Source organism: Mus pahari, chromosome X, assembly GCF_900095145.1.
Source record: "Mus pahari chromosome X, PAHARI_EIJ_v1.1, whole genome shotgun sequence".
Classification (NCBI taxonomy): domain Eukaryota; kingdom Metazoa; phylum Chordata; class Mammalia; order Rodentia; family Muridae; genus Mus; species Mus pahari.
The window spans coordinates 74,981,523-74,997,716 of record NC_034613.1 but is presented as its reverse complement, the minus strand read 5'-3'; the positions used below and the strand labels follow the sequence as shown (position 1 = coordinate 74,997,716).

Genomic DNA, 16,194 nt, shown 5'->3' with positions numbered 1-16,194 from the left:
CTCTCACTTTTGTTTCCTTCCTATAAATCTTCAAACTATCTGCTCTACCTTAAAACAACAAACTGGATTGTTTCAGGATTTCCATGGGACTCTCTTGGCCAATAATTCAATTACATGCAACCTATTCCCAGTACTGAAAACCTCATTTGGTTAGCCTGCTCTGAGTCTATATTCCCTATTATTAGAAGACTTTATTGGGATCACCTTCAAATATTTTAGTAAGTTTCTACTGCACTGGGTTCTGTATCATTCCTCCAACCTCCTCAATTCTGGATACCTATCTTTATATTCCATCCCAAATTGGTCTGTTTTTATGTCAATAACATACAGTTTTATTTCCACAGCTCTGAAATACAGCTTGAAATTAGGAATGGAGAGACCTTCAGAAGTTGTTTTCTTGTTCAGAATTATTTTACTACTCTATTTTGTTGTTTTGTTTTGTTTTTCATATGAAGTTGAGAATTTTCTTTTCAAGGTTTTAATGGGAGTGCATTGAATCTGTAGATTGGTTTTGGTAGAATGGCCATTACTCCTATGTTAATCTTATTGAGTCATGAACATGGGAGATCTTTCCATCTTCTGATAATTTCTACAATTTTATTCTTCAATGTCTTAAAGCCTTTATCTCACAAATCTTTCAGTTGCTTGGTTAGAGTTTCCCCAAGATATTTTATATCATTTGAGGCTATTGAGAAGGCATTTTTCCCTGATTTCTTTCTCATATACTTGTCATTTAAATGTAGGAGGGATTTTGATGTGGGGGAGTTGATCTTGCATACAGTTACTTTGCTGAAAATGTGTATCAGCTGTAGGAGTTCCCTGGTAGAATTTTAGAGGCACTTATATACATTATCAAATCATTTTTGATTAAAGATACATTGATTTATCCTTTCCAATTTGTATCCCCAGATCTCCTTCAGTTATCTTATTGCTTTAGCAATAGGTATATATAGAGTGTACAAATTGTTTTGTACCTACTTTTAATAGCATTGCTTTTATTTTTCCATTTAATTTGTTCTTAGCATCAGCTTGTTGTATTTTTATTATGTTTAGGTATGTCCCTTTATTATGTTTAGGTGTGTCCCTTGTATCACTAATCTCTCTAGGACTCTCATCATGGAAGGGGGTTGGAATTTCTCAAATATCTTTTCTCCATCTAAAGAGGATATCTTGTGTTTCTTCTTTCAGTTTGTTTATATGATAGATTACATTTACTGATTTTCATATATTGAATCATCATCCTTGTATATCTGCCATGAAGCCTATGTGATCATGGTTCTTTTTGTTGTGTTCTTGGATCCAGATCACAATATCTTATTGAGTATTTTTTCATCTGTGTTCAAAAGGGAAACTAGTCTATGAATCTCTGGAGGAGAAGATCTTTGTAATCTTCTGTTTGGCATAGATCATAAAAGAAAAGAGCTGGGGATGAGATTGTGGGTGTGGATCTGGAAGAGAAGAAGGAGAGGTGTGTCTGTCTACTTGTTACCCAGGCAGGAGCAGCTCATGTGTTAGCAGAAGGTGCCTACTGCAGTGGGTGGCTGGGACAAACCAGTGAATTGGGGAAAGGAAGTTCGAAGGGGAGGATCTGTGGGATCCACAGGAGATGGGAGGAGGTAGGCAGGGAAGGCTGTTGCAGGTATTCTCCTGCAGAGCTAAGGATGAGACTGATTTTTACTTCTTGATCTATTATAGTACTATGATTATTATCTGGCATCTCTAATAATTGCATTTTTATTATTTTCATCACAATACCATGAGCATTTATAACATTCCCTGGACAACAATGAGAACAGGGTAGTAAATGACATACTGTAATGGACAGACAAGACAGGTTAAGCATAGAGTTTTCATTAACTCATTTAAGTCTGACTGCTTTTCATAATTATTTTCCATCTGATTCTTTATAGAAGATACTGATCAAATAGATTCCAACACCCAAAGGAAGTTAACACATGAAAAAAAAATCTAAGTCTAGTATGAATATACCTAGAGCAAGGACAAATGAAAGCACTACCTATATAGTTCTGTACTTCCTTTCACTTCCACAGAAGAAGATGCCTTATTAGAAAGGAAAATTATTTTAATACAAGAGATACTAAGGGAAATTTACAGGGTAATTATAAAAAAGGCAAGTTAGAGTAAAATATGTGGTGAATGAGTGCGTGTGTATGCACATGTGTTTTAAGTTATAGTGTGGGTGAAGCACAAATTTCTACTTGGAAGCACAAATTTCTGTAATCTTAGAAGAATACAAGGAGAGGTGACTAGAGAACCTAGAGTCAATATTACTGATGTTCCTTTTTATCTTAGTTGTATATTTTTTCAACCTTTACTTTTAGAAATACAATTGCTAAACTGACTTGCTTTACTCTGGACAAGGTGTTTACATTATGCAAAAACTACAAATGTAAAGATATACAAATATATCAGGTTATCAGAAGGATATTTAAGAGGTAAGGATATATACATATACATATACACATATATACACACACATATATATATATCAATGGAAGGGTTTATCTTTTAAGTGCAGATAGGTAAAAATGTGTGTTTAGTTCCAGCAGGAGCACACACACACACACACACACACACACACACACACACACAAGCACACATTAGAGAGAGAGAGATAATAAGAGAACATGACCAAGACAGTCAGGAAGAGCGTAGAGCTTTATTAATTAATTATATGCAGTGCAGAGAAGATTAACACCAGATCATTATTCCAATATCCATTGACTTGCCCTCAGTTTTGATGTTGTTGCCCAAGATGTGTTAAAAAGAGACAAAAATACCATCATGAATTGGAGAGGTAGCCACAAAATCCCACTCCTGAGGAGCTGTTGATAATTGATAGCTGCCATAAGAGGGAGAATTAGCATTTTAAAAGAGAATGGTTCTTAATAGGTCTAATATCCTTCGTTTAACGGCTAGATATATGAGAATATATAGACAATATTTATAGGACTCAGTGAATAATTTTTAAATTTGGAACACACAAACTTGTGTTGTATAGAATGGGCATTAAATTTAGGATGTGGACAGAGAGCTGAATGTGATCAAAATATAATGTGTGACATTCTAATTGAGTTATCTCTACTTTTAAAAGGCTATTTCTAGTTTCTCTCGATATCTAAGTCTCAAGAACATTTTCACAGTTGTAGTGATACCACTACAAATTGGCCCAAGACTGTCAGAGACTAGAATCCCTAAAGACTGATTTGAAATATGATTTACTTAATCTCCATATTGCCATTCTAATTGACAGTTTTTGTTTATTCAATGATATAGACAATTGTTGAATGAACCTTATTATTGTTTATTAACTGCTTGTCCCAATTTATAATTTGTTATGCTAAAATAATACTTTATGAAAGCCTTATTCTCGTGTATGTTTCCTTCTATTTTGTTAACAGGAATCAAATGCATTGTTTGTACAATGTATACAACATGCAAAGCAATATTGTTGTGTTTAAATTAAGAGTACCTGCTAGAATTTAGAGACTGAAATATGATAAAGGCTAAACTATGGTATTCAGTTTTTGTTTACCTTGGAACCAGCTGTATTCTCTTCAACAGCCAATGCTATATCAGAAGGAATGTGATTACAGCAAAGCAAAGTCTACACCCACAGGAAATGACCTATTTGAGAGGCTGATAGGTTATAATTTTCAGGCCTTATCAGACAAAGAATTTCTAGACACTGGGTTTCTGATAATTGACAGAGCCTCCTGAGAAACATCAATCCTTAATATCCACACAGATGACTCCAAAATATTTGAAAGCACTCTTCCAAAGTTGTTACATTATAAATATTTTTATTAGATATTTTCTTTATTTACATTTCAAATGCTATCCCGAAAGTTCCCTATACCCTCCCCCTGCCCTGCTCCCCTACCCACTCACTCACACTTCTTCACCCTTGAGTTCCCCTGGGCTGGGGGCATATAAAGTTTGCAAGACCAAGGGGACTCTCTTCCCAATGATGGCCAATTAGGCCATCTTCTGCTACATATGCAGCTAGAGACACAAGCTCAGGGGCTATGGTTAGTTCATATTGTTGTTCCACCTATAGGGTTGCAGACCCCTTCAACTCCTTGGGTACCTTCTCTAGCTCCTCCATTGGGGGCCCTGTGTTCCATCCAATAGATGACTGTGAGCATCCACTTCTGTGTTTGCCAGGCACTGCCTAGCCTCACATGAGACAGCTATATCGGGGTCCTTTCAGCAAAATCTTGCTGGCATATGCAATAGTGTCTGTGTTTGGTGGCTGATTATGGGATGGATCCCCGGGTGGGGTAGTCTCTGGATGGTCCATCCTTTCGACTTAGCTACAAATTTTGTCTCTGTAACTCCTTCCATGGGTATTTTGTTCCCTATTCTAAGGAGAAATGAAGTATCCACACGTTGGTCTTCCTTCTTGATTTTCTTGTGTTTTGCAAATTGTATCTCGGGTATTCTAAGTTTCTGGGCTAATATCCACTTATCAATATTTTTAAAGGCAAGAATCTGGAAGATTTATACCCCATGATAAAGTTGATCTGGAAAGTAAATTTAGGGACAGTGCATTTTGTGAATGGATGTCTAATGCCAAATTTAGCTTTTGTTGAGGTTTATTATTCTCAGTGCATATAGTTTGATGTCATTTCTTCTTTCCCCTTAAAATGACACAAATTACAATTATTCCAGCTTTCAATTATGAAGTTTATATTTTGAAAGTGAATCTGACATTTTCTATTCAAAATCTAGCCTCAGTCTCTTGTTCAGTGTCTGCAATCGATTATGCACATGCCCTGTTTTCATTACTGATAAGCATGTCTTTAGCTTTGAGTTTCTTTTCATTCATAGGGTAAAATCGAAGGATGCCACTATGCCAGACATTCACTAACATTGTGGTTAGTGCCATTTAGAGAAATGGAAAATACAAGCAAACACTTTAACTCTATCTGCTGAGACTTTTAAAACTCCTCTCTATGTTCATAGCCTAAAACCTTTTAATTAGAACATTATTAAAAACATTTCAAAGACCTTGCCACTTTATAAATGTAGACCTGTTGATGTCCTATTTGGCTGTGAAAATTGTAAAAGTCTGTAACAACAGTATAAACCATGTTACAAAGTAAAATGACCTTATTCCTCTCTCTTGCTCTCTTGCTGTTTGTATTTACTCAATTTCCTTCTCCTGCCCATTTGTACCTCTGAAATTTTTGAGAAATATTAATTTTAAACTATATCTATCTGAATTCAGACCTTCAGCATATGACTTCCATGCTTAAGGCCTTTTTCTAATGTATATTCTGACCTAAAATTCCACACAGTATATTAAGGGGAAAACTATTAACGTATAAAAGCCAGTCTCTGATTGAATGCTTCAAGGTACACCATTGCTCTTATAAGGAATCTAAGCATCATTTTGACCTCTCATAAACTCCAGAAACTTCCTTTGTTTACCTCTTTCCCTTATATATATTTTTTGCCTTAAATTTGAAATACAAGACAAATCTGTTAGCAGTACTTATAAAACTATACAATATCTTACTTGTGTGACTTTACTTTTCTCTTCATGCCTGTACCTGCATTTGTCTGTCTGTTCTTTGTATAATCAACTTGCTAAAATTTCACATACAACTCCAATATCTCCTTTCCATGCAATATTATCAGAACCATTCATGTGAATTTCTTATTTCTGTATTCCCACATTATGTTATGAAGTTTTGTATATCTTCAACAAGATTATGACCTCAAATGAACCTGGTTCTCAATACATAAGTATATAATGTGTTAGGCCATACTCAAAGAACATAACCCAAGACAGGATTTGGCATGCTTGTGATTGATATTAGAAATCATCTTCTGGGAAAATAGTACATGGATGGGGGTGGATGAGGACAAGGAATTTGGGAGCTGAGTAAGGGGCAGGACACCTGTTAATTCTAGGATTGACAATGCCTTAAGCACTTCACTACACAATTATCCTCTTGGGATACTATCTTTTGACAATAGGCCATACTCCAAAGGTTCCCAATTTTCCTGAAAGGTGGCTTTTCTCAATTAAGTATAAATTTCAAAGAGGAAACCACTGAGTTGTGAGTATTCAAAATTCACAAATTAGCTAGAAAGAAGATTCATCAACTTAGAAAAAGAGAAAGAGGCTTAAACATTTCTGAGAAAATCATTGATGTCTTTTTTTATTTTCATCACTGACATTTAGTTTAGCCACAGGACCATATGCATGCCCATCAAGTACCCCTAACCATTGAAGTACACCACTTTTTAAAGTTTTTTCTTTCTTATTTCCTTTTTCTTTTTTATATGTAGGGTCTAGCTAAGTAGTACAGATTGACCTTAAATTCCCTGTTTACCTCATGCTGGTCTTGCTCACTTGATTCTCTTGTCTTCACTCTTGTGAATTACAGACATGTGCCACCACACCTGACACTTACATATTCATATTAGGATGCAATATGTGTGAGTTCTATGATTAGATTATTTTTTAGAATTCAACCTTTAAGCTTGTTACCATGGAAATATTTTGAGCTCTTACATATGTAGGAATAGTGACTTAATTAAAATACTTTTTCTAATCTCATTTGAATATATTGACATTTTCCAGTGTATATAGCTTTTGTTCGTGAAACGATACTTCAGTATGAACTCTCTGGAAAGCAATTAGTTCTGAGTCCCAATTCTATCACTGCCTTCATCTTAGTTTTAAATTTTTGGAGTGGCATGAGAAAGAAATAAGGATATTGCTTTCTTCTTTTCCAACATAGTTTTCCAACTTCATAAACTCCCATTGGTTTTAAAGGAATATGTAGTGCAGAGGTGTACAAAAGGAGGCTAATCTCATGGAATCTTTTCAATGAAGGTTGAACTTCTTAATCAAGACTTTATAGAAGGAGATGTTTTTATGGAAGAAAGAAAAACAGATCTCATATTATTGCTCTCCATAATTAGTAGTGATACTTTTTAATCAGAGGATTTGAAAGTTTACCTGCTAACTTACATAGCCCAAAGTATCTAGAAATATTTTTACTAATTTTTCCAAGTAGAACATATGCCCTGAAATAAAGGAAACCTGAAGGCACTGAATGTATCAATAGTAATTTTCATCAGTACCAGTAAAATTCTATGTAATCACATGTCCTTTTAAGATACTAGATGTCTTGCTACATAATGTTAGAAAGTTCTTTGTTATACAACCAAAACATCTCTTAAGGAGATGTTGCTATATAGTAGAATGAAATGTAATTATTCACCTAATTTAGTTTATATTAATTAATGGAAAATTGGTAAAAGGAAAGAAAAATGGAGAAATTCTAAAAATAATGAAAATCACCAGAAATATTGAAAGAAAAAAACAATTCTGTCACTTAAATATTTATTCAAATATTTTGATAGACCTTAACATGATCATTTTTCATTTGTAATATTTTTCTTAGAAGTTACTGACATCTCAAGTATACAAATAGTGTTGTTGTTTCAGCCATTGTTAGAATCTGTTGTTTTGTATGTATGTCAGGAAGCGTATATTAAAAGACGCTGTCTCCAGATATCTTGGAATATGCCTGCTATGCTAAGATTTGGCAGCTGAGACAAATGGATTGCAGCTTAGACATATGGCAAGTCCCAGGTCATTATTGCTGCACAATGATAGTTGATCTGAGAAAACAATGGTCTTAAGATTTTCTTTGGAACATGGTACTTACATCCAACAAAATCTTACTCCTTTGCTTCTTTATTTGCCACCACAGTTTCATCTTTATAAATTCCTCAGTGTTCTCAGCAGTCAGAGAAGTAACTGCTTGCTTCTGTCTCTGATTGTGAAACTGCTATCAGGGCTCAATTCAATTAACTTTATTTCTTCCCATAATGCATAACTATAACATATTCATTTCTGATGTTATCTATATGGGTCTAATCAGTGAAAGAAATGGCATTGTAATTCAAACAAAATTTCTATCATAAATTATCAAATTATAGAGAATTATCAAATGTAAAAGGGTATTGCAGTACTAAAGGGATACACTAATATCAAGAAAAATTATATTATACTACTTGGGCTACCATAACAAAATATAATAGATGATGTGGTTTATATAATGATAGCTTATTTCTCCCAGTGCTAGTACCTGAAAGCCCAATATCAATGTACCAATCAATTCACTTGTAGTGATGGTTCTTTATATAACCTAGAAGTGGCTACCTTTGTTCTGTGTACTTACACAATGAACTCTTTGTGAGTCCCAATGGAAGAAAAGAACAAGCTTTCATGTCTCTACATCTAAGGGCACTAATCCTATCAGAAGGAGCCACAGACTTCTGACCTAATCTAATTCCAAATACCCATCTCCAAATACTAACATAGTGTGTTGTTACTGCTTCCATGTATGCAGGGGGAGGGGGGATACACAAACATTCAGTTCATGGCAAAAGAGACCCTTAATTAATAGTAGACCAGTTGCCCTTGTCCTAACAAATAAAATGGAAATTCCAAGTAATGGATCCCATTATTTTTCTCTCACCAGAACAGAGATGCAAACATTATTGAGAAAACATTGTCATGCTTTCTCTAACTGAATGTTAGACATCACAGTGTTTCTTCATTAGCACAACTTGATGGCAATACAACAGCCCCTTGGGGTTTCCAGGAACATTCTGTCTAACGTTCCCAGGGGAAATATTCATTAGGAAATGTCTTACCTGAAGAATAGATTTTTTTTTTTTTTTAATAAAGTTGCTGGATACCATTCACTTTAGGAGTCCTGGGGAAGCTGCAAAAACCCGCCAAGTAAGCAGCATCGGTAAAGAGTAATTTCTCTCCAGCCCCCTCTACTGACAAAGCTTCAATACATCAGAAAAAAGAAAAATAATTTTTTTTTAATGTACCTATATTTTATTTTCAGAATTTTAGCGTTACTGGAAAGTTAAATTTCCTTTTTTTTTTTTTTTTTTTTTTTTTTTTTTTTTTTTTAGGGTTTTTTTCTTTAGCCCTGGCTGTCCTGGAACTCGCTCTGTAGACCAGGCTGGCCTCGAACTCAGAAATCCGCCTGCCTCTGCCTCCCGAATGCTGGGATTAAAGGCAAACGCCATCACGCCCAGCTTCTTCTTCTTCTTCTTCTTTTTTTTTTTTATACAATTCATTTTACATCCCAATTTCTGATCCCCCTCCTGAGCACCTCTCCAGGCCAGATGGCCATGAGAACGAATGGAATGTAGAACTGGTGGGGGTGAGTAGGTGGGAGACATTTCTGAGGGCGTGGCAGAGACCAGGGATAGGGGAGACTCCCAAAGAATCAACAGGAATGACCTCAGCTGCAACTCACAACACTGGGGATATGGAACTTGAAAAGATCACTTCTTACAGCCAGGCAGGAACCTCAGTGGAGTGATAGGGACACCAACACATCCACAAAAATCTTCAACCCCAAATTTATCCTGTGTACAAAAATTCCGGGACAAGGGATGGAGTAGAGACTAAGGGAATTGCTAAGCAATAAGTGGTCCAACTAGAGAACTATCCCATGGGCAAGAAACAATCCCTGGTACTGTGAATAATATTATGTTATGCTTGCAGACATGGCTGTCCTCTGAAAGGCTTCACTCAGTAGCTGACTCAGGAAGATAAAGATACCCACAGCCAAACATTGCATGGATCTTGGAGACACTCATGGAAGTTTTTGAGGAAAGAATGGGGACCACAAAAGGGATAAGACCTCCACAAGAAAACTAATAGAGTCAACTAACCTGGACCCTTGGGGCTCTAAGGGACCTAACTACCAAACAAAGGGCATACGCATTCTAGACTTAGCTTACTCCCCTCTTCCTGTTCCCCACATATGTAGCAAATGTGCAGCTTGGTCTTTATGTGGGTCCCAAACAACTGGAAAAAACATTTTGAAGGCCAGGATTTACTTTTACAGAGCAAGCTAAATAGTATATTTATAGATGATTAACAATAAATAATGAGCTTGGTGATACAAACTAAAACTAAACAAATACAATGTTTGCAGCAAAGTAAACTACTTTTGAGGACAAATCTCTATATTATCCATCACTGTATATTCTATGTGTCTAGAATAAATCTGACTCAATATATATGCTCTGTAAACAGTTAAGTAAATGAATGAATAAGTGAATTGATAATTCTTTTCTCTAATTATTTTCTTCTCTCTCCTCTCTTTATTACTGCAGCTGATGGATGCACTGATTGGTCTGTTGATATCAAGAAGTACCAAGTTTTGGTGGGAGAACCTGTTAGAATCAAGTGTGCACTCTTTTATGGTTATATAAGAACAAACTATTCTCTCGCCCAAAGTGCTGGACTCAGCTTAATGTGGTATAAAAGTTCTGGTCCAGGAGATTTTGAAGAGCCTATCGCCTTTGATGGAAGTAGAATGAGCAAAGAGGAAGATTCCATTTGGTTCAGACCAACATTACTACAGGACAGTGGGCTTTATGCCTGTGTCATCAGGTACTCTTTTAATTAAATTATATTTGCCTCAATGATACTACACAGTATTTTCTAATACTTAAAGTTTCCTGCTGTCACATTCAATTACATGTATTGTCTCAATATTTGCATGTGCTGCCACGTATTAAGTTTTAGAATGTAAATCATAAAAAATGGGATTGGAGTTTATATTGAGACATTATTTCAAGCTTATGGAGAAAAGAGATACCATCTGGGTATCTACTTCTGTTGCCAGAAATTACTAAAGACTAGAAAATAAAATTTATAGAGGAAATAAAATGTTGCAAATAAAATGTAAGCAAAGTCTTGCAGAAAAGATGCACAGCTTACTGCTAAATGAGCTGTAACATTTTGTTATTGCCCTTCTCAGACAGACAGAGCAGAGACACCTCTGGTTCATGCACACCTGCAAAGATGATTTTGGTAATGCTGTGTGTGTGTGTGTGTGTGTGTGTGTGTGTGTGTGTGTGTGTGTATGTGTGTGTATGGTGCTTGAATATACACATGAAGAAGATTATTCATGCTATATTAGGGAATGTAAGGGTTCTGCTCTAGAAAGTTTTGTTAATGACAATTTCCAATAATATAAATAAGTACCAAGTCTCCTTGGGCAAAGATTAAAATCAGTAACAAGTGTTTGTTATCAACCCTAAGGAAATTAATTGCATATATATATCTTTTTCAGACTCAAATGAAAAGTTTACAATTTACTTAAAAATAATGCATCACAACAGTATCCATTTAACACATTAACCGTTAAAAATCTCTGTAGATTGCTTTTGATAACATTTCCATTTTTACTATGCTAATCTTACCAATCCATGAGCATGGGAGATCTTTCCATCTTCTGAGCTTTTTTTTTCTTTCTTCAGAGACTTGAAGGTCTTGTCATACAGATCTTTCACATGCTTGGTTAGAGTTACACCAAGATATTTTATATTATATTATTTGTAACTGTTGTGAAGGGTATTTTTCCCTAATCTCTTTCTCAGCCCCTTTATCCTTTGTATAGAGGAGGGCTACTAATTAGTTTGAGTTAATTTCATATCCAGCCCCTTTGCTGAAGTTGTTTATCAGGTATAGTATTTCTCTGGTAGAATTTTTGGGGTCACTTATGTATACCATCATATCATACATAATAGTGATACCTTGACTTCTTCCTTTCCAATTTGTATCCCTTTGACCTCCTTTTGTTGTGTAATTGCTCTGGCTAGAACGTCAAGTCACATACTATTGAATAGACTAGGAGAGAGAGAGAGCAGCCTTGTTTTCTTCCTGATTTTAGTGGGGTTGCTTCAAGTTTCTCTCCATTTAGTTTGATGTTGGCTATTGCTTTGCTGTATATTGCTTTTACTATGTTTAGGTATGGGTCTTGAATTACTGATCTTTATAAGACCTTTAACATAAAGGGGTGTTGTAATTTGTCAAAGGCTTTTTCAGCGTCTAATGAGATGATCATATGTTTTTTTTTTCCTTTAGTATATTTATATAGTGGGTTACATTGATGAATATCCATTTATATTGAACCATCTCTTCATCCCTGGGATGAAGCCTACATGAACATGATGAATGATGATTTTGGTGTGTTCCTGGATTGGTTTGTGAGAATTTTATCAAGTAGTTTTTCATCAATATTTAGAAGCAAAATTGATCTGAAGTTCTCTTTCCTTGTTGGGTCTTTGGGTGGTTTAGTTTTCAGCATAACTGTCACTTCATAGAACAAATTAGGAAGAGTTCCTTATGTTTCTACTTGGTAGGAGAGTTTGATAAGTATTGGAATTAGGTCTTCTTTGCAGGTCTGATAGTATACTGCACTAAAACCATCTGGCCATGGGCATTTTTTATTTTGGTTTGGGTGATTTTAATAACTGCTTCTATTTACTTAGGGGTTATGTTACTGTTTAGTTTATCTGTGGATCAAGGACTTCCACATAAAATCAGATAATCTGAATCTAGTAGAAAAGAAAGTGGAAAATAACCTCGAATACATTGGCACAGGGGAATTTTTCCTGAAGAGAACATCAATTGCTTAGTCTCTAAGATCAACAATTAACAAATGGTTTAGGAGTTATCTGCTGGAATTTTGGGGGTCACTTATGTATACTACCATACCATCTGGAAATAGTGATATTTTCACTTTTTCCTTTCCAGTTTGTATCTCTTTGAGACCTCCTTTTGTTGTGTAGTTGGTCTGGCTAGAACTTCAAGTCAAGTACTATATTGAATAGACTGGGAGCGAGCGAGCGAGCGAGCGAGCGAGAGAGAGAGAGAGAGAGAGAGAGAGAGAGAGAGAGAGAGAGAACAGCCTTGTTTTCTCCCTGATTTTATTGGGATTGCTTCAAGTTTCTCTCCATTTAGTTTGATGATGGCTACTGGTTTACTCTATATTGCTTTTATTATGTTTAGGTATGGGCCTTAAATTCCTGATCTTTCAAAGACTTTTATCATGAAGAGGTGTTGGATATTGTCAAATGCTTTTTCATCATCTAATGAGATGATCATGTATATTTTTCCTTTGGGTTAGTTTATATAGTAAATTATGTTGATGGATTTCCATATGTTAAACCATCCCTGTATCCCTGGGATGAAACTACTTGATCATGATGGATGATCATTTTGATGTGTCTTTGGATTCAGTTTGCGAGAATTTCCTTGAGTATTTTTGCATCAATATTCGTAAAGGAAATTGATCCAAAGTTCTCTTTTCTTTGTTAGGTATTTGCATAGTTTAGGTATCAGAGTAATTGTGGCTTCATAGAATAAACTGGATAGAGACAAATGGTGCTGGTTCAACTGGCGGTTATCTCCTTGTACAAAGCTCAAGTCCAAGTGGATCAAGGAACTCCACACAAAACCAGAGACACTGAAACTTATAGAGGAGAAAGTGGAGAAGAGGCTTAAACATATGGGCACAGGGGAAAAATTCCTGAACAGAACAACAATGGCTTGTGCTATAAGATCAACAATTGACAAATGGGACCTCATAAAACTGCAAAGCTTCTGTAAGGCAAAAGATACTGTCAATAAGACAAAAAGGCCACCAACAGATTGGGAAAGGATCTTTACCAATCCTAAATCAGATAGGGTACTACTATTCAATATATACAAAGAACTCAAGAAGCTGGACTCAAAAATTCAAATAAACCTATTAAAAAATGGGGTACAGAGCTAAACAAAGAATTCTCAACTGAGGAATACTGAATATCTGAGAAACACCTGAAAAAATGTTCAACATCCTTAATCATCAGGGAAATGCAAATCAAAACAACCCTGAGATTTCACCTCATACCAATCAGAATGTCTAAGATCAAAATTTCAAGCCGGTCGGTGTTGTTGCACTCCTTTAATCCCAGCACTTGGGAGGCAGAGACAGGCAGATTTCTCAGTTAGAGGCCAGCCTGGTCTACAGAGTGAGTTCCAGGACAGCCAGGGCTACACAGAGAAACCCTATCTCAAAAAACAAAACAAACAACAACAAAAAAACCAACAAAATTTCAGATGACAGCAGATGCTGGAGAGGATGTGGAGAAAGAGGAGCACTCCTCCATTTCTGGTGGGATTGCAAGCTGTTACAACTGCTCTGGAAATCAGTCTGGCAATTCCTCAGAAAATTGGACATAGTACTACCAGAAGATCCAGCAATACCTCTCCTGGGCATATACCCAGAAGATGTTCCAACTGGTAATAATTGCTCCACTATGTTCATAGCAGCCTTATTTATAATAGCCAGAAGCTGGAAAGAACAAAGATGTCCCTCAACAGAGCAATGGATACAGATAATATGGTACATCTACACAATGGAGTACTATTACACAGCTATTAAAAACAATTAATTTTTGAAAATTTTAGGCAAATGGATGGATCTGGANGATATCATCCTGAGTGAGGTAACCCAAACACAAAAGAACACACATGATATGCACTCACTGATAAGTGGATATTAGCCCAGAACTTTAGAATAACCAGGATACAATTTGCAAAATACATGAAACTCAAGAAGAAGGAAGACCAGAGTGTGTATACTTTGTTCCTTCTTAGAATAGGCAACAAAATGCCCATGGAAGTAGTTACAGAGACAAAGTGTGAAGCAGAGACTGAAGGAATGTTCCTCCAGAGACTGCCCCACCTGGGGATCCATTTCAAATACAACTACCAAACCCAATCACTATTGTGGATACCAACAAGATCTTACTGACAGGAACCTGATATAGCTGTCTCCTGAGAGTCTCTGCCAGTGCCTGACAAATAAGGAAGTGGATGTTCACAGTCATTCATTAGATGTAGCACAGGGTCCCCAATGAAGGACCTAGAGAAAAGTACCCAAGGAGCTGAAGGAGTTGCACCCCCTTAGGAGGAACAGCAGTATGAACTAACCAGTATTCCCAGAGTTTCCTAGGACTAAATCAACGACCAAAGAAAACACATGTTGTGACTCATGGCTCTAGCTGCATATGTAGCAGAGGATGGCCTAGTCGGTTGTCAATGGGAGGAGAGGCCCTTGGTCCTGTGAAGGTTCTATGTCTCAGTATAGTGCCAGAAAGTGGGAGCGGATGAGTTGGCAAGCAGGGGAAGTGGGGAGCAGATAGCAGGGGTTTCAAAAAGGGACACCAGGAAAGGGGATAACATTTGAAATGTAAATAAAGAAAATATCTAATAAAAATTCAGGGAGAAGGGGAAAAATCAATTGACAAATAGGACATCATAAAACTTAAAAGCTTCTATAAGGCAAAGGATACTGTCAATAGGACAAAATAGCATCCTTCAGATGGGGAAAATCTTGCCTAACTGTAATCTTACAAAGGGTTTATATGCAAAATAATATATAAAGAACTCAAGAAGTTAGACTCAAAGCAAACCAAATCAGAAAAAAAAAAAAAACAAGAAAATAAATAATCCTATTTAAAAATGGGGTACAGAGCTAAACAAAGTATTCTCAACTAATACTGAATGTCCGAAAAGCACCTAAAGAAATGTTCAACATCCTTAGTCATCAGGGAAATGCAAATAAAATGGCCTTGAGATTCCACTTTTCACCAATCAGAATGGCTAAGTTGAAAAACACAGGCAACATCAGATGCTGGTGAGGATGTGGAAAAAGAGGAACACTCCTCCATTCCTGGTGCAAATGCAAGCTGGTATAACCACTTTGAGAATTTATTTGGTGACTCCACAGAATATTGAAAATATTTCTACCTGAAGACCAAGCTATATTACTACTAGCCATATAATCCAAAAAACTCCAACATATAACAAGGACACATGCTTCATTATGTTCATAGCAGCCTTATTTATAATAGCCAGAAGCTGGAAAGAACCCAGATGTCCCTCAGTGGAAGAATGGATACAGAAAAAGTGGTAAAATTCACAATGAAATATTACTCAGCTACTAAAAACAACTTCACAAATTTTGCAGGCAAATTGATGGAACTGGAAAATACCATCCTGAGTAAGGTGACCCAGTCCCAAAAGGACATACATGGTATGTACTCACTGATAAGTGGATATTAGCCCCAAACCTCAGATTACGCATGATACAACTCACAGACCATATGAAGCTAACAAGATGGAAGGATAAAGTATGGGTGCTTCAATCCCACTTAGAAGAGGGACACAGAGCTGGGCGTGGTGGCGCACGCCTTTAATCCCAGCACTTGGGAGGCAGAGGCAGGCGGATTTCTGAGTTCGAGGCCAGCCTGGTCTACAGAGTGAGTTCC

At 36.3% G+C, this 16,194-nt stretch overlaps 1 protein-coding gene across 2 annotated transcripts in view; it reads left to right on the top strand.

The window, feature by feature from the left end:
* The window catches only part of Il1rapl1 (interleukin 1 receptor accessory protein like 1), a 1,306,889-nt gene that overhangs the window by 638,542 nt on the left and 652,153 nt on the right, over positions 1-16,194 (top strand). For both annotated transcript variants that reach the window (XM_021187610.2, XM_029534406.1), the window contains exon 3: positions 10,201-10,480. In XM_021187610.2, the coding sequence (XP_021043269.1) occupies positions 10,201-10,480 (280 nt within the window). The remainder of the gene's footprint in view (positions 1-10,200; positions 10,481-16,194) is intronic.